Genomic DNA, 24,586 nt, shown 5'->3' with positions numbered 1-24,586 from the left:
GAAAATGAAAAAAGACAGGTTTGTGGTGATCCCTTTTTAACAGTATATTACCAACAATAATTTAATGCAGGGGGCGGCAGTAGCTCAGGAGGTAGAGCGATCGTTTTAGGATTAAGGGATCCCAGTTCGAATCCCGGCTTGTCCGTGTTACATGCCGAAGTGTCCTTGGGTAAGACACTGAACCCCCAACACACCCAATAAGCAGGTTAGCGCCTTACATGGCTGCACAGATCACGGCCGCTATTGGGAAATGTGAAGCACAATGTAAAGCGCTTTGGGAAGTCATTGACTTGAAAAGCGCTATATAAATGCAGATCATTTCAGATTTCAGATTTCAGATTTCATTTCATTTCATTTGCAGAAAATGAATTAATAATTTGAAAAAGAAAATGTATTATTCTACGTAATTCTATTTGCATTTATTTTTTCCTTCTACAGTGAACGTCCAAGCGACTTCATTTTTGAACTTTTTCTATAAAAAACCTCATTCATGTCGAGCAACTCAGTGTCTCACAACAAAATGTTCATTAAAAATATATATGATATAAGGAAACACATGTACAATATAACATGTTAAACTACATAAATAAACATGTTTTAAAAAAAAAAAAATTTTTGTATTTTGTAAGGGAAAATACGACAGTTTGTAAGGGCATGGAGCACACTCAATTTTGGGGACCCATAGATCTCTGTTGGGACCCATAGATTTTTGAGCATGCGAGTCCCCGGGACGCATCACTTTTCAGAGGTAAAATGAACACTGCTTTACTACTGCGGTCCACCTGGTGGCCCAACATCGGCAACGGCAAAAAACTGGTGCAGACCAGGGGAATCAAACTGTTTAATTTTTAGGCCTGCTGCGGATGATAACGGTACTCTTAATGCCTCTTCGATGGTGTGCTGTTAAACTGCGGGCGCAAATATGACTTTCGCCTCATCTAATTACTGACGTGCGTGAATGGATGAACAGAATTCCCCTCAAATAAAAAAAATCACGATACCTGCCAATGCTAGTTCCTATCTAAGGAGGATTATCGTTATCCGGAATGACTGAAAACAGCCTAAAGTGACGTCAGTTTTCATGCTGATAGGAAAAATATACCCGATAATTAGTGACTTGCTCACACACTCAAATATTCAATCAGCTGACACTTTTAGTTAAAGAGATTCCAAGCATTTCTGTATAATGATGTTTTTTATGTATTAGTAGCAATACTTGGTCTCCTCTTTATCACTTTGTTACGTGCGTAAGGTATGGGAGAGCTTGAGTTCAGTTGCATGGCTCAGCATGTGTACAAGCTGTTGTGATTATACAGGCTTCTGAAATGTAGTCAGTACAGTGCAATGAGTTTTGTTTTAAGTATGTTTTTGTCCCACTCCGGAGTATATGTTATTGCGAATTGTTTTCCCAGTGTTACTTTTCTACTAGACATTTCCCCGCTGCCTTTTTAGTCAAATATAAGAAATGGACGTGAAAGAGCAAATTTTTATGGCTGTTTAAGACTGCAGTCTAAAATCCAGTGCTGCTTGTACAAAAACCCAGTTGAGTTTCTTTCCTAAATTTGCGCTTGCCGCTTTTAATCAGGTGTGCTCTATAGTCCAGAATTCACGGTACTATAATTATTTTTATGAACACATGCAAACAATATTCCATGAAAAAAAATCCATTTTCTGAGAGGAAACTTACTATTTAGCAATGTCAATAGCTTTTTTGATGGAATCAGATGTTTGCTGCACATGGTTACTTTCTGAGAGATATAAAGTGTGTCTGTGGTTATGATCGAGTGTGTTTCTCCTAACACATGTGATGTTAAAAAACTAGTTTCCATGTCTGGATTTTGCCATTCACGGCAAATTTATTTTATTTTGAATCCCAATCGCACAGTGGCTGACTAGTTAGTACGTATCTCTCTCATCAGGGCGTCTGACTCATCTCTAGCTGCTCTTACTGACGGGGGTGTTATACCAGATCAGGACATCCCACGTTGCTCTTCATGTGTGCAAGAGGTACGTGTTCTCACTTAGTAACATTTATTATGAATTTTAGCAGAAATACATTCTGAGATTCTGTGCATAGCTTATTGAAACCGTTAATAAAACCCCATTACAAGTAGGATTTGGTTTCAAAGGGGACCAGTGCAAGTAGGAGGATGTTGACGTCAACTCAGAAAAGTAGTTGCAGTAACAGATTCCTTTCTATGTAATATATGAGTGAGAAATACGTAATTTGTATTGGCCACAACTAGATTGGCAAACAGATCTCGTTAATTTAACTTAGTTTCACCCAAAAGGTATTTTTTACAGTTACAATTTTAAATTTACAAATTGGTGAAAGAGTTAACCATGGTGTTATCAGATTTGTGTGTACGAGGAATTTTTAGAAGGTCGACTTGAATTGAGATGTTTCAAGCTTCAGGCTTTGCCCAATCCTCAGGGTCTTCCTCCTCAGGGGTGGTAATGGCTGCGATTAGCCAAAAAACTGAGACGGAGGACTCTATTCAGTTTGAAAGAGTGCTGACTCTAAGCTTTGCAAGACCTAATATGATAACTGACGATTGGCGAAGACCATAGTAAAACGTTATCATGTGACTATTGTGAAGTCAACTGCCATTATACTGTTAAAATTGTGTTCTGTAGATTTTTGATGTCTTGCCAATGCATGGGCATCTTAAACCTGGTGAGCAGCAGTTGGTGACAATCATTTTCCACGGCCAAGACTACGTTTGCCGAGAGGTGATCGCGCAGTGCCAAGTAGAGCATGGACCAATTTATGACATTAGACTCAGAGGAGAAGCATCGGAGATCAGTTTCAGTCTGGACTCAACTACTGTCGACTTTGGTCTCCAGGTATGACTCTCTTTTAATAAACTTCATGCATTTTGGCAATCCAGTCGATCTATCGATGCAATGCCACCTAATAACTATCTGTTTTTTTATGCGTGCTACACGACATGACTTTTTAATGCCACTGGATGTCAATCCAATAAAATCTATTACCTGGTTCCAATTTTCCAGAATCAATTGGAATCTGTAGGACCTATTCGAGTCTCCCGGAATATTTCGGATAAAAACAATTTTGGAATTTCTTTTTTGACATCAACTTTTTGCTCACTTCAAGTGTGCCTTGAGTAAATTTTCCTCAATTTTATGTATTTATAAGATAAGAGTTTTCTTCCAGGACTTTACACAATTTCTGCGATTTAACATCAGCATCTACCAGTAACTAATGTGTGTTTTCTCTGTAAAATTCTGAATGCATTTGTTTCATATCCAGCCAAGGGTTGTTTGTTTTTGTCATTTTATGACATGCTTTTCTATATATTTTGTGCAAACCCATCAAAACTATTTTCTTTGAGTGCCACATACGGTAAAATTACAATTGTCTCTATTTCTTACTGGATTTTAACTGCTATTTGTGATGCTTTTTTTAACAACCTTCATGTACCGCATTTAGTGGTCAAAAAATATTTGAATAAATAACTGATTGATAAATTAATTTGAAGAGGCGAGCTTGCTATATTTTTATTAAGATTGTCTCACGAGGGCCCCGACATCAGTTTTTAAATATTTTTATCAGGAAAACAGATGGGACACCTCGTAATCAATCTTAATCTTAAGGGTGGCCACAAGAACACTAAGTAACTTCTTTGTACTGTTTTAGATGTTCATAATACTTTAAATCAAGACACACACACACACAGACTCAAATTTTAAGGAAATTTGTCCACACTCTGGACCAAACAACAAAGATAAACGACGGCAAGAGAGATAAATATATACATGTGGGATGACGCCAAAAAAAGCTAAAGAGAAAAAACACCTATGTTCAAACTTGTGGTGAGTAGAACTTTCTGAGAACAATAAGGCAACTGGGCACAATTCTAAGGAGCTGATTCACTTTGATCACATCAAACGATACCTGAGCACATAAAAATGCGTGTCCTGTCGTTCGTGGTTGGATGTTAGGAAACGTCGGTCCATGAAGGCATTCCTGAAAATTAGAAAAAAGCCAAAAAAACAGAAAATAGTCTAAGGGAGAACTAGCCACGGTCTGGCTAGTAAAAATGTGTGGTGCTTATCTGGGCTATGCAGCTGGACAAAAACAATGGCGATCCAATTTTGCCTTAAAAAGACCTGTTTTGTCCTTCTTAAAACTGGTCCAAAATTGGCATATACTTGACACTCAGGTTTCTGGTTGTTATACCATTTCCACAACCTAATTATCACTGCATAGCAGCATGAAAAGGAAGGGTCCTCACATTCATCATATCTAGGTAGACATTTACAAAAAAAGAATAGCTTTTCTCCCTATATGTATTACAGCGTTTTGATCAAATTGGAGAGTCAACCGTGATTCTTAGAAATACCGGAAAAGTGGGCTTTAAATTCAGCACTGAAAAGCCACCTAAAGAAGAGACCACAACAGAAGATGAACAGCAAGATGAAACATTGGAAATTGAGGAGCAGAATGAGCAAATCCGACCGGGTCTACCACTGATTGTCCCCCCTACGGTGAGCTTAACTATGCGCGTCAGTCATAAACATAAGCAGTTCTTTCTCCAACTCAGTGTTTTGTGCGGCAGGGATATGTTGAAGCTGGTGCGAAACATTGTTTGCGTGTTCTCTACCTCCCTGGCATCCCTGAGAAGTTTGAAAAACAGTTCCTGGTGATTGTGGCTCACCTGCCACCTCAGGTTATCACACTCACAGGCGAGGGAGTATTCCCAAAGATCTCCTTGGATTTGCCTCGCAGCCTGGGTAAATGTAGACGGGTGCAATGCATACAGGTTGACATGTTTCTGTCCAATGAGATCAGTGATTGACACACATAAGTTAATGCTATTTTTGTATACCTTTATTTGTTTCCAGCCAAGGAGGGCTACAGTGATGTGCTAGATCAGGCCAGAGCAGCAGTCAAACCTGAAGCTGCCAGCGACTCACAAGTCAGTCTTCCAAATAATTTGTACCGTAAATTCCGGACTATAAGCCGCTACTTTTTTCCCAAACGTTCAACCCTGCGGCTTATTCAGTGATGCGGCCAATTTATGTAATTTTTCTAACAGTCGCCAGCGGCGCTCGAGTACAAAAGGTAAGATTTAGACCGGTGGAATATATGCGCCGAGGAAGACTGCAACTTCTTAGCTTGTGCATAAATTAAATTAGCGTAGAAATATCCACACCATGCAATTTGCAAAAATAAAGGCACATGACGCAGCTTTCAAGCTAAATGCAATCGAGCAGTCCGATAAAGAAGGAAACAGAGCTACTGCACGTGCACTTTACTTTGCGAGCGTGTTGCTAGCGTGTTTTTGAATAAGGGAGCGTGGGACGACGTCTATACTGGGGAAGACGACTTTGATGACGGCAGTTATAAGGAGGAAGATGAGGACGGTTTACCGTGATTACTACAAGTACGGTATGTTTTTTTAACAGAGCCGCTTACTGCGTTGCGAGCGTGTTGGTGGTAGCGTTTTGCTACCCTTCACAGGCACGGTTTGGGATGAAAGTTATAATATTATTATTAAAGCTTTGAAAACTCTCTCGGTGTACCGTGTTTCTTTGTAAATATGTGTAACCATGTATAATATGTTTTTGCAACTGTATATTTTTGTAATGTATTTATTTTAGAGTCTTATTCTGATATGTTGTCCACGGGCAAATCAAAAAGAAGTGGCGAAAACAACGGGGGCTGACGGGAAGTGGCGTAAAGGTGAGACGTGTTTGTGGACGCAGCGGACAATAGTGGATATATATTTTTCCCACCCTTACCTTTGGAAATATACATTTTTTTCCCTTGGATTATTTTCAACGGGACCCGGACTCTGCAGGTCTGCATCAAACCTTAAGTACCGGTATCATTTTCCGTTCATTTTGCCGGCTGTGGTTTGTGGACTGTGTACTTTATATTCAGTTACAATCGCGGGACTCAAAGTCGGGTTTGGGTTAAATTTGTGATTGTGTTACATGTTTTAATGTGGGCGCATGCGGCTTATATACAGGTGCGCCTTGTGTAAGCACAAAAGCGGTTATCCTCTTAAAATGTGGTGGGTGCGGCTTATAATCAGGTGCGCTCTATAGTCCGGAATTTACGGTACTCATCTTCAGCTTTCCATTGTTCTGTGTTTCAGTTGTATTGAAACCAGATCAAAGGTCATTCTCAATGGATAATTATATTAAAGTTTTTTTGGATAGGCTGTAGTTTTATATTTAAGATGAACAGCTACATATTTATTTGTGTCTCCATTTATCTTCTGACAGTACGAGAATTTGCTTCTTTTGGAAATTGAGAAAATTTTGGTCACTGAAAATGCTTTGGCTGTGAGCAAAAGCCTTTTGGAACAGAGGAAATCCCAAGGATCCAGTAAAAAATGGAACAAACTCAGCAAGTTAGTATGAACTCATATTCTTGTTTATTGGATTCATAACTTCTATTCTATATTGGTATCGAAACTGGACGGTTGGTCAAATAAATAGTTTGTTGCCTGGATGTTTTAAACTACGCTATCATTTTTTATTCACAACGTATTTGTGTGCGTCAAAACTTTTCATTTTCACTTCTCCAGGTTCATTCTCCCGGAGTATGTTCTGGATTTTGGTTATGTTGTTCCAAGCCAAGTTCTGAAACAAACGGTTAAGATTACCAATAATGGCCCATTACCTGTTTCCTTCCATGCCAACTCCAAAGTCACTGCAGGTAATGCATTTGAAGATGTCTAATACAAATGATCAGTCGTTAGTTTTCAGTTAAATTGACATTTTTAAATAGTAATTCATTCTTAAAATATTTATTTTTTCTCCTGAATATGTTTGTTTTAAATAGAAAACAATAACAGTATTTGATAATTTTGAAAATTACAAAATTGTTTCATTGCCTGCGTTGTTTCTTTTATTAATGACGGGCAAAAACAGTTTTCATTATATGCTTGGTTCTTCAAGGTTTCCGGATAGAATTTGGTAGCATTAGGAACCTTTCCTGTGGTGAGAAAGATACCTTTACAGTTGAATTTGATCCCCAAAAAGGCAATCTGGGGATCAGAAGCGCTCTCATTCCAATTCAGGTACTTTTTACTTCAACAGTGTCCTGTTACCTTTATTAATATTATAATTATTGATTTTCTAAATTAACATGTTATTGAAGGTAAAACATTGAAATCTAAAATTTTAATTTCAAGTATAAAAACAGTTAGCATGACTGCCTGCCCATAAAGAGTCAGTTAAACTGACACATTTTGTTATCTGCATGTTGCTCTGAACCCGAGTCATCAGTGTTTAAGTAATCAAATTTAAAACTCTTTATGGTAGAAAAGCTAAAATATAAAACTAAAAACTAAATAGATGAAACCCCAAATAACCCTTGTAAGAGGTCTTCATCTTTTTTCTTCTAACCTAGTTGAAAAAAGATCAAATGACAAACTGATTGATGTGCTTGATTAAAAAGTAAACACTAAGAGAAAAATAGAATTGTCTCTATTGACATTTATAACAATTTAGCAAAGATTGTACCTCGTATTAATGTAATATGTATTTGATTACGATATATTTTGATCTCCAATATAGGTCATTGGTGGGCCATCAGTCCATGTGAGACTCTGTGCTGTGGTGACAGTGCCTTCCATCTCGGTTTCTTCAGAAACACTGCAGTTTGACATTGTGCGGTGTGGATTGTGTAAGGTAGTATAGTGTTATCAATTTGAATCTTATCAGGCAACATGATTTACATCGATTCGTATTCTTATTTAATGTCTTCTGATTACAGTGGGACCTTTTTATACGAGCACCTCTGAACACAATAATTTCAGTTTCTATAATATATTTTATGTGATTGATAAGTTTTTAACAAAATCTACCTCGGTTTACAAAGGAAAATCCTATTCACGTGCAGTGCCAGAGGCTACCACTAGAGATCGCTTGAGACAGCTCAACACTTGTTACTTCGCCAGCATCAGCTTGTCTAGTTTGCACATGCAAACTACTACAGGCTAAAAAATATGTGCTGTAAACATTTTTTTTGTGTCGTTTGTTTGAAGTGTACAGTAAGTGCTTACATATCATCAACAGTCTCTCGTATCTCATACCTGTCAACCTCTGCCATTTTTTCTTTTTATTAATAAATGCAATCACCCTTACTAAGCGACAATTGATTGATTATTGCTCCAGCGAAGGTCGGGGGGTCCCGTCCCTGTGCGTTGAGCCGACCAGATGAACCAGGTTTTTCCAATGCTGGCGGTTTTGTGCCAGCTGTTCTGCATCCTCTACAGCAACTCCGTGTTGTTGGAGGTCACCCGCAACGACGTCGAGCCATCGAGTGCGGGGTTTCCCTCGTGGTCGTCTCCAGCCTGCGGCCTCTGGGTCAAACTGTCGGATGGTCTGGTGGTAGACGAAGGACATGGCCAAACCAGCGGGTGCGGCGTTGTGCGACCAAGGAAGATGCTCGGGGCTGGCACGTGCGGGCTCTGAGCTCTTTATTGGAGACTCGCTGGGGCCACCTAGCCACTAAGCCACTAAGCGACAATAAACCTTTACAACTCAACATAACACCTATTTACTCTCAGCAAGACAAATTATGTCTGCAACAGTATAAGCAAAGTACAATGACTTTGTCGGGCTGCTAGCAGTGACAGAGACGATCCGGTTTAGAGCCAAAATGGGCTAGAAGAGATCGCTCTTTCATTGTGATATGATCAAAAACAGATAGAATAAGGGGAAGACATATACGTTGACAAGTATGCCATCACCTTCACTCTACCTTGTAATCGGCCCCCGATATTGCCCCTTCCACTGCACCACTTTAAAACCTTTGCTACTGCCGTCATGGTAAGTGGTCATACCAAACTCACATTTTATCCCGTTCCTATAATCTTACTTTTCTTATTTCCGTATTTTTATTTGTAATTACTTTTCTAATGTCTTTTTAGTGATCAGGAACATTTGCTTTATAGCTCTGCGCTCACTTTGATGCTTTTGGGAGGTGTGGAACGGACCGATTAGTTTTCTAATTATTTAACATCTGTAAAATTTACTCGTTACATGAGCAATATGAGCTCGTATGAAGAGGTGCCACTGTATTTGTAAGAAGACTTTGTAAGTCTTGGATATTTTTCATTACATATGTTACTTTTTGCAAAATGTTGCCCTAATGCTGCAATGAACAACTTTTATTTCAACGTTTTCCATCAGATTCAAACATTACAGCTGTTTAATCACGAATCAGTTCCATGCCAATGGAGCATAGTAGAAGATGTGAAACCTGTGAAGGTACTCACAAATCAAATGTACTTTTGGTTTTAGTCACAGAGCAATACACATAAACGGTTTTATCAAACTATTGTGTTTTTCTCTCAGGTTGATAAATTCCTGCCGCTGCATCAGCGCAGCAAATACCTGCAGCAGCATCGGCCGCCTCCTGTGATGTTTGAGATGACGCCTTCCTCCGGTATGCTTATCCCCGGAGATCGGGTCAACGTGCAGGTCAAGTTCAGCCCGACTGAGGGGGTAAACATTTTTACCACATGTTAAGATTGCTCAGAACAATCTATAGGTTCAATATTGTTCAAAACCTACAATTTATTGTTTCCTTGCAGTGTCTTTACAAGAGGAATTTAATCATAACTATAACTGAGGGCACTCAGCCAGTAGTTATCACCGCCCTTGGTCAGGGTGAATATCCAGAACTGGAGTTTTGCCCAGCTGAGGTAACCATGGGGCCTTGTCTTCCATTCAGCATGGAGATTGAAGCAGAGGTCATCGTAAAAAACCTGTGCTCCTACCCCATTGAGTTCTATTCCCTTGAGTTTGACACACAGTACCTGAAGGAAGAAAAGGTAGAGCTCTTTTTACAAACTATTTCTTTTCTTAAAATTGTGTGATAAAATGTTGTTGAAAAGGGCATTCTTGCAAATTTGCATCAAATGTCCATGGAGTTTAACAATACCCCCCAAATTGAAAAACTCACTTTTTTGAATTGCTGCCGTTAAGCATACACAGATTATTATATACCAAGATGGCTCCATTCATGTGCTAAGCCCTGCCTTCCTCTTTTCACATGCCATAATTAATGACAATGGCCCTTCTATTAGGTTCAGTGGAACCTCGGTTTTCGAACGCCTCTCAGTTCGAACAAATCGGTTCTTGACCAAAAATTTGGAGAAATTCTTGCTTCGCTTTTCGTTCAAAAAATCAGAGTTCGAACGCCGGTACGCTAGGGAGCGATGCTGAGTGGCGTACAGGTGTAGATTGCCCCCACCCCTCGTGAAGAACTGTTATGACGTGCGCGCGCACTTCTTTTCGCTTTCGCTTTAAATATCGGTGAACGGAGTGTTTTAGCCCCTAATTATGCCTCCGAAGAAGGTCGGTGTAAGCAGCAAAGTTGCTACAGGTGAAAAAAGAAGGGTAGTGCGTACAACTATTGCATTTAAGAAAGAAATAATAGCAAAATATGAAGAAGGTGTGCGAGTTTCCCTTCTTTCGAGGGAATAGAGCATGGCTTCTGCAGAAAGGTAAGAAATCCTATTCATAATTATTTTCTTTATCCTTTAACCGCTTACCACTTTTTGTGGAGACCCGGGTGCTAAATGACGTGAATTTTTTAGTTGTACACGTTCATGTTAGCGTAATCTTTCGTACGGAAGATTACGCTAACGCGAACATACGATTAGCCTAAGTTAGCTTCATGTTTACGTTCATGGTAAACATTTAGGGTGTTGGAACAGATTAAAACGATTTTACATTACTTTTAATGGGAAAAACGATTTTCGGTGATCGAACAAATCGGTTTTCGAACAGGGTTCTGGAACAAATTATGGTTGAGAACCGAGGTTCCACTGTATTTTGTAAAGCATTGGTCGGCAATCTTTTCCGTACCCTAGACTTGTTTGATGGCTATTTATATTCTCGTGGCCCAATATTAAATGAGTAATAATATCAATGATACTACTGCTATTAATATTAATAATAGAAATAGTAGTAACATTAAGCACAAACCTACTGTGTAATCACTAGACCACTAGCGATCTAGAGAACACAGGAATGGAATTGCATTTGTATCATCACAGCATTTTACTCACAGTACCACATTGTGAAATATTGTCAGCAATAATTGTAAACTGACCGCAAAACCTCTGGTATAATGTGAAAGCAAACTTTGAGGTTTTTGGGGTCAAAAGAAAAATGTATGTATGCATGATTAAATATAAAATAATAATCTAATATGATAAAAAAATTTTGGGGCATTTTTTTTTTCTTTACGTGCGGGCCGGTACAACCATCCCACTGCCTGGTCTCGGTCCGCGATCCGGTGATTGCCGACCACTGTCGTAAAGCATTTTCCTCTTCTATAATGATTATATTGGTTCCACATTGTCCATTAATAATTTTAAAATGTCACAGTATCGAAAATACACTAAACTTGAAGTTACCTACCGAGACTTACACATTTAAACAAAACAACTCTGCCCCAGGTGGCACGGTGGATGACTGCTTAGCATTTCCGCCTCACAGCTCAGAGGTCCTGGGTTCAATGACAGGTACTCCTCCCTGTGTGTTGCGTGTTCTTCCATTGCCTGTGCGGGCTTTTTTCGGGGGCTCTGAATTTTTTCCTCCCATAAACATGTATACAATGGTCTGTCACTGAGCCCTGCAACTGACTCCCAACCAGTCTAGGGTGTCCTATGTCCATTGCCAGATGTCAGCTGGGTTGGGCTCCAGGAGGAGCGGTTGGGAAATGAATGAACTCTGCACCTTTTCTTCAACTTTCACATAATTTTGAACAAAACAGTGTTTGATCCATTCAAATCCCATCGCACCTTCTCCGAATTAACTCCCAAACTGCCTGAACTAAAGTTTCATACAACAATTGCTGCATTTTTTTGCCCTTATGAATGTTTTGGGCTCATGGATACAACCATTCACATTCACTTCAAGACTAGGGCTGTTACAATCGTTTAAAATGATATGTATTTTACTGCAAATAAATCGATTGTATAATCTGTTCCTCAACCATGCCATTTTCAGAGAGGAGTTTTTGTAGTGGTCTGTTAGCTACTCATTTGCATCTATAACAGGGGTCGGGAACCTTTTTGACCCAAAGAGCCACAACAGCAAAAAAAATCTTTGAAGAAGCCACACCATAAGTTTTAGGACAAAATTCAACAAAACCACTAAACTCGCTCTCAAGACAAAAGCTAATTCTTCAGCACATTTTATTTCACTGTGTGTCATTTAATGATTTAATCCTATCTATGAACTAATAATAATGCCAGAGCCATGTCCCATATCAATGTACCATATCAATACAAATATCACTTAAAATGTGTCTCCTGTGTTTATTCACTTAAAGGCCCGGTCACACAGCCTTTCACGGGCGTAGCGAGGCTGAATCACGGCCAGAAATTTCTGCCCGTGAAGCAGACGCGGTGGAAAATGTGCAAAATTGGCTAAACCCGCTGTTTGCCCGTGGTATGCCCGCGAAACAGACACCGGTATCGCGGGTAACCGCGGCTGCATCGCTTTTGACCGTGCTTACACGCGGTACACACGCTAATGCACGTGATAACACCGCGATACAGGCGCAGAACAAACGTGCTATGACCGTGCTCCACCCGCGATTACCCGCTAAAATTTCGCGTCCTACCCGCGTGTAACCACGTCTTGGCCGCGGCCGTAGCACGTCCTAGCACGTTCGTACCGCGTCTTTACCTCGTGTGTACCACGTGTGACGCCCGCGGTTACCCGTGGTCTAAAGTTTTGAGCAGCGCAAAACTTTTTCACGCGGCCATCCGCGTGTGAATTTCTTGCCGCGTGTAAAGCACTGCTGTATCTCGTCTGTATCGCGATCTCAAAGCGTCCAACAGCGTGTGACCGGGCCTTAAGAGTGATGAGGCTTATTTTTACCATCATTTTTGTCCTAAATAATGGTTTCAAAACAAGGTGCAAGCAAAGTTCCTTTGTAAAAATGTTACAAAATACTTCAAACGATAAGGATATCGTCCTATTGACCTTCAAAGAAGATTACACTGAGCACACGAGAGAAGGGAGTGCCTTGCACTGTGTGCAGGGATCCGCCTACCTTTACCGCTCACCCAATCAAATTGGTCTGGGTGGTATGCTGCTGTTTTTTATTTACTTACTGTTTGATCAGTAGGTTTTCATCATAAAGTATCTCAAGAGTGAACATACATCGTTTAATAAGCTTCCATTTAAAGGGTTTCTTAGCGACCTGTTTCTGAAACTAAGTCTGTCTTATATATTCTGGACTAAACAGAAATCATAGTTTGGGTTCCTTTAACTTTGCAAATACCAAAATCAGGATGAAATTGCTTGACTTTGAAACGCCACAGAGAAATGTGCACTAGTCATATGTACTCCCGACACCTGGTCTATAACAGGACTCCCTGCTTGATCTTGTGTAACATTGACAGCAAAGTGGAGCGATTGACTCTCCAGTCACCTGATTATACTGTGGATTTTAAACATCAAATTGATTTTATTCAAAAAACACACACATACACACGGGTGGCTACCAAGCAAACCTTGGTGTAGGAGATGAGCTCTTCCAATGAAAAGAATGCTCTTTGTAGTTGTGGTAAGCCAGTTGTCAATGCTTTTAGGTCACTGTATTTCTTCAAAATGACTTGATGCTTAACAATTTTATTTTGGGTCTACGGAAGTGTGGAGGTGTTAGCGTCTTCATCAGAAGCCAATTACCAACTGTATGAGTCCGTCTACATGTAAAGTCAGTTTAAAACGTCATTCTGCCAAAGTGTTGACACAAATATTTCAAATGGATCTGCTTTTAAAGTCGATTTAATCGAATTGATCAACTTTTACCTCCAACTCCATTCAACACACAGTTTATTGTCTCTCTGTGTTCGAACAAAACCACATTTACAGAACCATACAATCCTATACAGTCACTGAGAATGTGAGGCAGATGTTAGAGAGTACTTTACTATAATAAAACCTATTTTAAACACTCCAACACAATTTTTCCGTCTCCAATAACATCTCACCAATTTCTCTTACCCCTCAGGTAAAAAGCCTACACGTCATTATTCGCAGCAAACCCTCTTTCCACATATTACATCAATAATATTACCCCTCCATCTCTAACCCCTCATGACCCTGCGATTTTTAGCAATTCACTCCTATTTTTCGAATGGTCTCCTTGACAAATCCTACCTCAAACATCATATCACACCCCTAGTGCCCAGCATCCTGCTCTGCAACAACTTCACCGGCTCCCAATCAAGGAAAGGATACAATAACTACTTCAGCTACTTACTTTTTAAAACATTATGCAACCTTCAAGTTGCAAAAATCTGCCCTTCAACACTTGCTTCATTCACCTGCAAAAATATCCAGCATCTATCTGGTTACCTTGGGAAACGGAGCCTTTTGTCACTCTTCCTTCTGACCTCCGCACCATTGATGTGCTCCAACTTTTCAAATCCTGATTCATTCCTCACTTGATTGAATTATCTTACGCCATACATCCCTAGCCAATAGTCTTACCTGTACATTTCTATCTGATCTAATTAATTTTACTTTGTTTTTTAGCTACTGTAAGTTCCGGACTATAAGCCGCTACTTTTTTCCCAAACGTTCAACCCTTCGGCTCATTCAGTGATGCAGCCAATTTATATAAGTTTTCTAACAGCCACCAGCGGCGCTCGAGTACAATAGGTACGATTTAGACCTGTGGAATATATGCGCCGAGATAGACTGCAACTTCTTAGCTTGTGCACAAATTAAATTAGCGTAGAGATATCCTCACCATGCAAATTGCAAAAAGAAAGGCACATGACACAGCTTTCAAGCTAAATGCAATCGAGCGGTCCGATAAAGAAGGAAACAGAGCTACTGCATGTAAATTTTACTTTGCGAGCGTGTTACTGGTGTTTTTGAATAAGGGAGCGTGGGACGACGTCTATATGACAGTCTCTTTCCCATACTAGGGAAGACGACTTTGATGACGTCAGTTATAAGGAGGAAGGTAAGGACGGTTTACCGTGATTACTACAAGTACGGTATATTTTTTCAACAGAGCTGTTTACTGTGCTGCGAGCGTGTTGCTAGTAGCGTTTTGCTACCCTTCACAGGCACGGTTTGGGATGAAAGTTATAATATTATTATTAAAGCTTTGAAAACTCTCTCGGTGTACCGTCTTTCTTTGTAAATATGTGTAACCATGTATAATATGTATTTGCAACTGTATATTTTTGTAATGTATTTATTTTAGAGACTTATTCTGATATGTTTTCCACGGGCGAATCAAAAAGAAGGGGCGAAAACGACGGGGGCTGACGGGAAGTGGAGTAAAGGTGAGACGTGTTTGTGGACGCAGCGGACAATAGTGGATATATATTTTTCCCACCCTTACCTTTGGAAATATACATTTTTTTCCTTGGATTATTTTCAACGGAACCCGGACTCTGCAGGTCTGCATCAAACGTTAAGTACCGGTATCATTTTCCCTTCATTGGTGTTTGGACTGTGTATTTTAGATCCAGTTACAATCGCGGGACTCAAAGTTGGATATGGGTTAAATTTGTGATTGTGTTACATGTTTTAATGTGGGCGCATGCGGCTTATATACAGGTGCGCCTTGTGTAAGTACAAAAGCGGTTATCCTCTTAAAATGTGGTGGGTGCGGCTTATAATCAGGTGCGCTCAATAGTCCGGAATTTACGGTAATTTAGGTGTTTTTTGTGCATAGACCATGAGTGTCATGAAAGGCACTATCGAAAAAGCTATTATCAAAAATGTTAAAACATTTTGAAAATGTGATTACGATTTCTCTCTCTGTTTCATACTAAACATATATCTTTACTTTCTGTCCCTTCTTTGGCTCACTCTGTCAAGATCCTGAATATTTTGGATGGACATGACGCGAATGATGTGCTGCTTCTGCCTCCAAGATATGCTGGGGAGAATCTTCCTGTTGAGCTTATGGACTTCTACAAAGATCACTGCTCTCGCCTAAAAGGTAAAGAAATATTTCTGCAATTGCCTTCATCTCGTTTTTAACACAAATAGATTGGTTCATATGAATTTAGATGTTTTAAATGAAAAAAAAAAAATATATACTATTACTCTCCAGATAAAAATGTTTCCGGAATGGGTTTGCAAAAACGAAGAGGCAACAAAAGAGGTGAAAGAAAGAGAACAGAACTGAGTGAGTGACAGATCAAACTTTTGAATGTATTTGATTCGATATGTTTTGACGTAGTCTATGATTGAAAATATTTCCAATCGTATCTGTTATTTTAAGGCTATTATTTTTGTGTACTTCAGTTATTTCAGATATCAGGAAAGCAGAAGCCACTGGAAGTTTGGGAACTCTCGAGATAACCCCTCTTTCCAAGGCAATTGCCCACTATATGGGTGTTGACTTGTCGCCCAAAGGTCTAGCTGCTCTAAACTGCAGAGGGATTGCTATTATTATATATGGGGCACCGCTAACAGGTGAGCAAACCAAAAACAAATATTGTGTTGGATCTGAATTTAATGCCTGAAAGATAGCAAAAAAGCAGAGACAGAGGACTCAAAAGCATTATCGAAGACTTGTATGCAGAAATTGTATTAAAATGTAGTTGTCACTTTTTTTTTTTAAATCTGATTTTTCCACCAATTATTCTTTGGACTGACTTTATGTGTGGACTTGTCACATCACAGCACACCTTTTCTGCTTTGTGTATACCACCTTTAATATTAGCTGCTTGTTTTTTTTTTATTGGTGTTTGATAAGATTTAGCAAAGACAAATTGGTGTGAGCTGACAGTGATTTACCTGAGCCCATGTATTAATATATTTGACAGAAATGTCATTTGCCTTCTCTGGAAGGTATTACCCTGGTCCCTCACTATTTTGCTTTTTGTGAATCATTCGAATCATTCAAAGTTTCTCATACGCATTAAGTACAAAAAGATATGTGCACATTTTCCACCTTAGAAAATTCAACTCAAAAAGCGATGGATAATAATCCCAAACTGTTCAATGCAAGGTAACGATTACAGGCAAGCTGGAAATATGTTGGCTTGAACCAGAAGTAATTTTAGTTCATTTAACTTTTTCTGAAAGTATCCAACCAAAAACGTTCCAAACCATTGATAAATTTAACCTGATGATTTCTGTTTCTAATATTGGACACCTGAGAAGGAGATGGCCTTTAATGACAGTATCGCAACTGTTGCCCGTTATTACGACTATTAAGCACTGATTACATTATTGTCACTGTCAGCCAATAATGTTGGTCTTCTTTAATTTGCGAACACTTCATGGCAGATCCGCTTTTTGTAACCAAGGAGATTTAATGAAACGAAAGGGCTCAGAGGAGGACTTTTGGACCAATTTAGAATTTGGCATTGTAATTAATTATTTGTTCTCCTTCAAAATATAAACTCCATTCACATCTTCTCTACTAATTTTGAGTGTCCACTTAATCATAAACTTAATAAGATAAATGGTTCACATGCTACCTATTGTGGGTGGGTGTGCAATAAATCTTTTGCAGAAAATGAAGGGACACTGCACTTATGCACTTCACGGGGGCAGAGTTGGGATTTATAACTTGCAATTTTCTCTTACTTCAAGATCTGAAATGCCAGGCTGCTGCGCTGGCAAATCACTATGGAGCGGCGTGTCTGAGCATGGATGCAATGCTCGCTGAGTCACTAATGCATGGGACTTCCCTCGTTAGCCTGGCTGGACGACAGATTTTCAACCGTGCAGCCGCTGAACACGCTCAGAGGATGGAAGAGGCTGGTGTGCACAATGATTTTTTTCTGTTTATAAAATGACATTGCTGTTACATAATGCAAATTTGACTTTCCAAGTATCGTATTTTCCGCACTATAAGGCGCACCGGGTTATAGGGCGCACCCCCAAAAAATAGTTTTTGGTCCTATATTTTCCATACATAAGGAGCACCGGATTATAAGATAGATAGATAGATAGATAGATACTTTATTCATCCCCTAAGGGAAATTCACATTTCCAGCAGCATCCCTGAGCTGAGAACAGTACAATAATAAAGCCAAAAGAATACAATATACAAATACCCAGTGTGACGTGCAAATGCCCACTGTAGCGTGTTATATAGAGTAACTAAATAGTGCTACACAGAATACATATTGCAGTAAGATTCGGTAATATCCAATGTAGGTGGTGTGGTTTAATGTGGGCCTTTACTCTGCCGGGTGGAGTTAAAGAGCCTCATGGCATGAGGAAGAAAAGATCTCTTCAGTCTGTCCGTAGTACAAGACAGTGACAGCAGTCTGTCGCTGAAACTGCTCTTCTGTCTGGAGATAATGCTGTGTAGTGGATGCGGTGGATTGTCCATGATTGACCTCAGCTTTTTCAGTGCTCGTCTCTCAGCTACTGTTGTTAGGTTGTCCAGCTCTTTGCCCACAACAGAGCTCGCTTTCCTAGCCAGTTTATTGAGACGAGAGGCATCCTTCTTCTTGACGCTGCCTCCCCAACACGCTGCCGCATAGAAGAGGGCGCTTGCCACTACTGGCGCAACAATAAGGAACAAGGCGCAACAATGGGAACGTCGACAAAACAGTCAGATAGTTCAGTCAAACTTATTACCCCCCTTAACATTCCGAAAGCTTGCAAAGAAGACATGTACGGAAACAGTGTCTGTACGATGTCACCAATCACTCAAATGCATCGTTCTAAATATCATTCGAAAGATTAAAGTCTTGGGATTCAAGAAATGCCAAACATTTCTTAGTTTCCATTTTTTTTTTGCTGGCAACTGTGTGGACAGCAAAGTAAGAATTTTATTGTGCAGGGAAACGTGGTTCTTTACTGTGCATATGACAATAAACACTTTGAATTGAATTTAGTTTAAAAATAGACTCATCACAGAAACATAAAGATCGTTCTAAAACAAGATACCGGGAAAATATAAAGCCACATAGCTCACCTAAGTTCTCTTGCAGCCATCACGTTTAATAATGATACGTAACCATGGTCTCCTTACAACCGTGAGTGTAGTAAATCCAGGAGAGTAAAATATTTACAAATTCAGAATAGTAAAAAATGTTTTCTCTATGCCGTAGTGCAACCCAACGTGTGATTCTCATTCATCTTTTTTGGCATATTGCAGGCTTTGTTTCGCCCCATTAGCCTATGCAAGCCTGTAAATGATAAAAAGGATCTGCCGTCTTTACCTCCGAATAATTTTAGCCAATAGTGACTGATTCAAATGATGATTGACACATTGGTTAGGAAACGAAACGCCGGTATATAAATCCCAGCATACACCGCGGACTACTTCGCCTTCGGGGGAAAATCTAGTCGGCGGCTGCTTGCCTTAGTTGCAAGACTTTGCGACCTAATATCGATCCATATATAAGGCGCACTGTATTATTAGGCTCATGGTCAGCTTTTGAAAAAAATAAAGGCTTTTAGGTGCGCCTTATAGTGCGGAAAATACGGTAATTAATGAATTGGGTTCTAATAGTTACTTTTATAGAACAGTATCTCACCCAAAAATTAGCATTCAAGTAAATTTTAGAGAGAAGTATGTTAACCCTCTGGGAATTGCAGTTAACCATGGGGATGGGGGCCGACCACTATTATAATAGATTTTTACTTTCTTCATTGTAGTACAATGGTCCAAATTTCTCATGACCTAGCTGGACCACTGATGTAAGACTGGTTGGTTGAAGTAATGCTTGCCAAGGAGGCTCAATCTCAATCAATACAATACCATTTTTTTGTACCCTGCATTGGGTCACTTACATATAGTGACCAGTGTCAAATATTATGGGAGCCACCATGTATTTTTTCTTGTAGCTCACATATCTGCAACCATTGGATCAAGACCGGAATCCCCCATTGAAGCCACAGATGGAACACAGAACTCAGCCCCCACAGACACCCCGTCAAAACACGCTGAGAGCACCAGCAGTGATGTCAGACCTCCAAAAGAACACTCAAGTAGCACTTCCAGCTCCCAGGTACAATATTTCTTTCTCACATATTTATTCTCATTAAAAATGTGATTTTCTTCATAATGAAATATGCATGTACCGTAAATTCCGGACTATAGAGCGCACCTGATTATAAACCCACCACATTTTAAGAGGAAAACCGATTTTGTACTTACACGAGCCGCACCTGTACATAAGTCGCAAGCGCCCACATTACAAAAATGTATCACAAACACAAACTTAACGCAGACCAGACTTTAAGTACCGCGATGGTAACCGAATATCCTTCATTATAAGTACACAGTCCAAAAATCACAGCCGGCAAAATAAACAGAAAATGATACCGGTACTTAAGGTTTGTTGCAGACATGCAGAGTCCGGGTCCCATTGAAAGTAATCCAAAGAAAAAAGTGTATATTTCCAAAGGTAAGGGTGGGAAAAATATGTATCCACTTTTGTCCGCCGTGTCCACAAACACTCCCCACTTCCCGTCAGCCCGCGTTTGTTACACCCCTTCTTTTTAATTGGTCAGTGCAAGACTTATCAGAATAAGTGTCCAAAATGAATACAAATAAATACATTACAAAAATATACAGTTGCAAATACATATCATACATGGTTGCACATATTTACAAAGAAAGACGGTACACCGAGAGAGTTTTCAAAGCTTTAATAATAATAATATAACTTTCATCCGGGCAGTTAATGGTAGCAACACGCTCGCAACACAGTAAACGGGTCTGTTAAAAAAACATACCGTACTTGTAAAAATCACGGTAAACCGTCCTCATCTTCCTCCTTAGAACTGAGGCCATCAAAGTCGTCTTCCTCAGTGTCGCAAAGAAACTTTGTCATATAGACGTCGTCCCATGCTCCCATCCACTCCTGATTCTGTGCCCTCCTCTCCGTCACGCAGCAGACCGGCTTTTCGGAACCCGTTAGTGATGGTGGATTTTTTTATGCTGCCCCACGCTGTCTGGATCCACTGCCAGACTTGCGAAAAAGTTGCCTTTCGCATGCGGCCAGCTTTAGTGAAAGATTTCTCGCCGCAAGTCAAGCCAAGAAGTTGCAGTCTTCTTCGGCGCATATATTCCACCGGTCTAAATCTTACCTTTTGTATTCGAGCGCCGCTGGCGGCCGTTAGAAGAATTACATAAATTGGCCGCATCACTGAATAAGCCGCAGGGTTGAAAGTTTGGGGGGAAAGTAGCGGCTTATAGTCCGGAATTTACGGCAATAATCACACATTACGCGAGCATTGAAAAACATTTTTTCATCATAAACAAAAAACACATTTATAGTTTTACAACAATGTTACGGCACCTTATTTTGATTTAAGTCCAAACTGTGAATAGTTTACTCCAATTGTGACAAACCCAATTGCACTCCGAGCTGAATGTCATAAACTGCCGGCCTTGCTTTACCCAGTCGAGAGTCTAGTCAAGTCATGTTGTTTGTATAGCCCTTAATCACAAGATGTCTTAAAGGGCTGCACAGACCACGGACCATTACAGACTACCGGATACTATTATACCATAAGAACAGAAAAACATATTCTAAGTCCCTGGAATGGAGGTCCAAGTGTCCGGTGTATCCAGAAAAGTGCATCCCATAAATTTAGACACAACATAAGACTTTAAACTTTTATTTTCAGAAAAAGGAAACTGTTTCTGATAATATACAGAAATAGAACAACACAGTTTATTAGGATATTCAGAGTTCAATGACATCAAAGCTACTCTAACACAGGCTTGAAAAGACATTCCTGCTCCATAATTATGAAACACTTAACTAGACCTAAATAAACAAAGCATGGAAGAGGAAGAAGCAGGATATGTTGTAACACAAACAACCGTGCACAGATCAAAACATCAAGGAGAGACAACAAGGAATGTCTGAATATTCACTGAACAAACATGAAAGGAAGGGCACGGGGAACATATTCACACATGGATAGAACAACTTCATAATATTCCAACAACAACCATCTCTAACGGAACCAAACATGAAATATGTAGGTATACAAGCTAGCTTTAGCTTAACAAAAACAGCTCCAAGCAACCAAAACGCAGAACATGACAGTACAGAAAGTACAGAACATTACATCAAGTAGTCCAAGATCTTTACATGTTTACATGACAGGCTGTTTGATTTTGTACGTCATTATATTTGACTCAACGCCAATAGTTAAACTAGAGTACCACTGGAATGCTGGTTAGCATCCCTCATAATCCACATACAGTATATCTCTCTTATTTTTCAATATTTTTTTTTTGGTGGCCACGTTTTTGTGATACAGTGGAACCTCGGTTCTCGACCATAATCCGCTCCAGAACCCTGTTCGAAAACCGATTTGTTTAATCACCGAAATCGTTTTTCCCATTAAAAGTAATGTAAATCGTTTTAATCCGTTCCAACACCCTGAATGTTTACCATGAATGTTTAACGTAATCATGAAGCTAACCCAGGCTAATCGTACGTTCATGTTATCGTAATCTTCCGTACGAAAGATTATGCTAACATGAACGTCTAAAAATAAAAAAAAATCAGGTCGTTTACAAGTCATTTAGCACCCGGGTCTCCACAACAAGTGGGGAGCGGTTCACTGGAAAGGGGGCTCCGTTCCAACACCCTGAATGTTGGGCTCCATTCCAACACCCTGAATGTTTAACGTAAACATGATGCTAACCCAGGCTAATCATACGTTCGCGTTATCGTAATCTTCCATACGAAAGATTACGCTAACATGAACGTGTAAAATAAAAAAAAAATGATAAAGAAAAGAATTATGAATTGGATTTCTTACCTTTGTGGTGGTCAGCAGAAGGCGCAGGTGGACGGTGGAGCTATTATTTCTTTCTTAAATGCAATAGTTGTACACACTACTTTTCTTTTTTGACCTGTAGCAACTTTGCTGCTTGCACTGACTTTCTTCGGAGGCATAATTAGGGGCTAAAACACTTTGTACACCTATATTAAAAGCGAAAGCAAAACGAAGCACGTCTGCACACGATAACAGTTAGTCAGGAAAAGAGCCATCTACACCCGTACGCCGCTCAGCATCGCATCTTAGCGTACGCACTCACGCATAACCGTCGTTCGAACTCCGATTTTTTGACCGAACAGCGAAGCAAGAATTTCTCAAAATTTTTGGTCGGACTCCGATATGTTCGAACTGAGAGGCGTTCGAAAACCGAGGTTCCACTGTACAGTATATCTCTCTTATTTTTCAATATATATATTTTTTGGTGGCCATGTTTATGTGATACAACTATTTTCTACAATTACGCAGCAAATTTTGAGTGTGTTGAGTTTTGATGATGTGGGTCCAAGGACTAAGTGTTTTCTGTTTCAGTCATTGGATAAGAACATCCTAAGCAATCTCTTACCTGAAAACATGCTGGTTGAAATCCTGTCAGAGAGGTTCCAGGTGGGTATGACAGTCTTGATTTAGTCCATGTTTATACTCTGTTGCTGCCATGGCACTAATCTATTTTAATCAATCTTATTTTTTTTATTTTTTTATTTTACCATGCAGTCAGACGATTGCTATTGTGGTATTATAATTCACGGGCTGGATTCTGTCTACACTACATCTGTGGTATCCTCTCTTCAAGTTGTTCTCAAGGCCCTTAATAACCGGAAACACATTTATGCCATCAACTTGACAGACACATACTCTGCCCTAAAAGCTCGCAAGAGGGCACAGAAAAAAGTTGAAGGTAATATAGCGTTATACAAAACTACCTATTTGCTGTGGAAAAAAAACATTTTTTCAATTAAAAAAGCAAACGATAATTACACTGTAATATGACAAACCACTTGCCTGGAACTAAAACTTGCTTGATTTTGTATGTTTGCATGGCTGAAATGGGAATTATTTAGATGCTCTGCTCAAGGAAAAAGCAAAGCTGGAGGAAGAGTGGCTCCAGAACATGGATGAGGAAGAATATGAAGCTCTGCCAGAGGAAGAGAAGGAGCGTATTATTGAGCGGCAGAAACAAAAGAAACTCCAGTAAAATCAAATTTCCCCATTTCTCATCCTCATTCTTTACTTACATTTGCTAAGACATATATTTCTGTCCTAAAGATTTCTTGAACGAATTAAGAAATTGCAGAAAGAAAAAAAGCAACAAGATGAATTGAAGAAAGTCAAACTTGATGAGTTGAAAAAGAAGACTAAAAAGGGTGCTGTTAAAGAAACTAAACAAGCTTCAAGGAAAAAGGGTTCTGTGGAGAGTAAGCAGGTTCGTGTTTTATTCAAGAGCCTTTTTTCAGACACAACTCACCTTAAGATGACTATAATACACAAGTATACTCATCAGCAAGCTCACTAAGATTCCTTTCTAAAACCCAACGTTAATGAATTCAGTGTCATAATACTTTCTGTGCTTGCAAAAGGAAATGATAAGTAAAATACAGTCGCCTTTGTAACGAAATCCTGTCTTTTAACTTTGTAATTGAAAGGCAAACTCAACACCTACATTGTTTCAACAATATTGTATCGCATGTGTCTAATTGTTATTCTGATGAATAGTGTGCAACAGAGACAGAGCAATTCGTTAGAATGAGTAGAGTAGCAGTATGGAATCTTCAAACTCTTTCTAATCAAGTAAACAAAAGCACTCTGGCGTAAAACCACCAAA

General features: G+C 39.5%; 1 protein-coding gene across 1 annotated transcript in view; it reads left to right on the top strand.

Annotated features, from left to right (window-relative positions):
• hydin (HYDIN axonemal central pair apparatus protein) overlaps positions 1-24,586 on the top strand; it is a 125,134-nt gene that overhangs the window by 32,393 nt on the left and 68,155 nt on the right. The window contains exons 24-44 of the mRNA XM_088339667.1: positions 1,920-2,007; positions 2,638-2,847; positions 4,324-4,512; positions 4,584-4,758; positions 4,870-4,943; positions 6,259-6,386; positions 6,564-6,694; positions 6,937-7,058; positions 7,558-7,671; positions 9,178-9,255; positions 9,343-9,492; positions 9,582-9,821; positions 15,859-15,982; positions 16,097-16,171; positions 16,291-16,461; positions 17,590-17,760; positions 19,804-19,967; positions 23,296-23,370; positions 23,479-23,662; positions 23,826-23,955; positions 24,031-24,187. Coding sequence (XP_088195793.1) covers positions 1,920-2,007; positions 2,638-2,847; positions 4,324-4,512; positions 4,584-4,758; positions 4,870-4,943; positions 6,259-6,386; positions 6,564-6,694; positions 6,937-7,058; positions 7,558-7,671; positions 9,178-9,255; positions 9,343-9,492; positions 9,582-9,821; positions 15,859-15,982; positions 16,097-16,171; positions 16,291-16,461; positions 17,590-17,760; positions 19,804-19,967; positions 23,296-23,370; positions 23,479-23,662; positions 23,826-23,955; positions 24,031-24,187 — 2,950 coding nt within the window. The remainder of the gene's footprint in view (positions 1-1,919; positions 2,008-2,637; positions 2,848-4,323; positions 4,513-4,583; positions 4,759-4,869; positions 4,944-6,258; positions 6,387-6,563; positions 6,695-6,936; positions 7,059-7,557; positions 7,672-9,177; positions 9,256-9,342; positions 9,493-9,581; positions 9,822-15,858; positions 15,983-16,096; positions 16,172-16,290; positions 16,462-17,589; positions 17,761-19,803; positions 19,968-23,295; positions 23,371-23,478; positions 23,663-23,825; positions 23,956-24,030; positions 24,188-24,586) is intronic.

The sequence above is a fragment of the Urocampus carinirostris genome, chromosome 7 (genome assembly GCF_059441175.1).
Source record: "Urocampus carinirostris isolate Australia breed hairy pipefish chromosome 7, RoL_Ucar_1.0, whole genome shotgun sequence".
NCBI lineage: Eukaryota > Metazoa > Chordata > Actinopteri > Syngnathiformes > Syngnathidae > Urocampus > Urocampus carinirostris.
The sequence above is the reverse complement of the archived record's forward strand: the minus strand, read 5'-3'. Positions and strand labels throughout refer to the sequence as shown.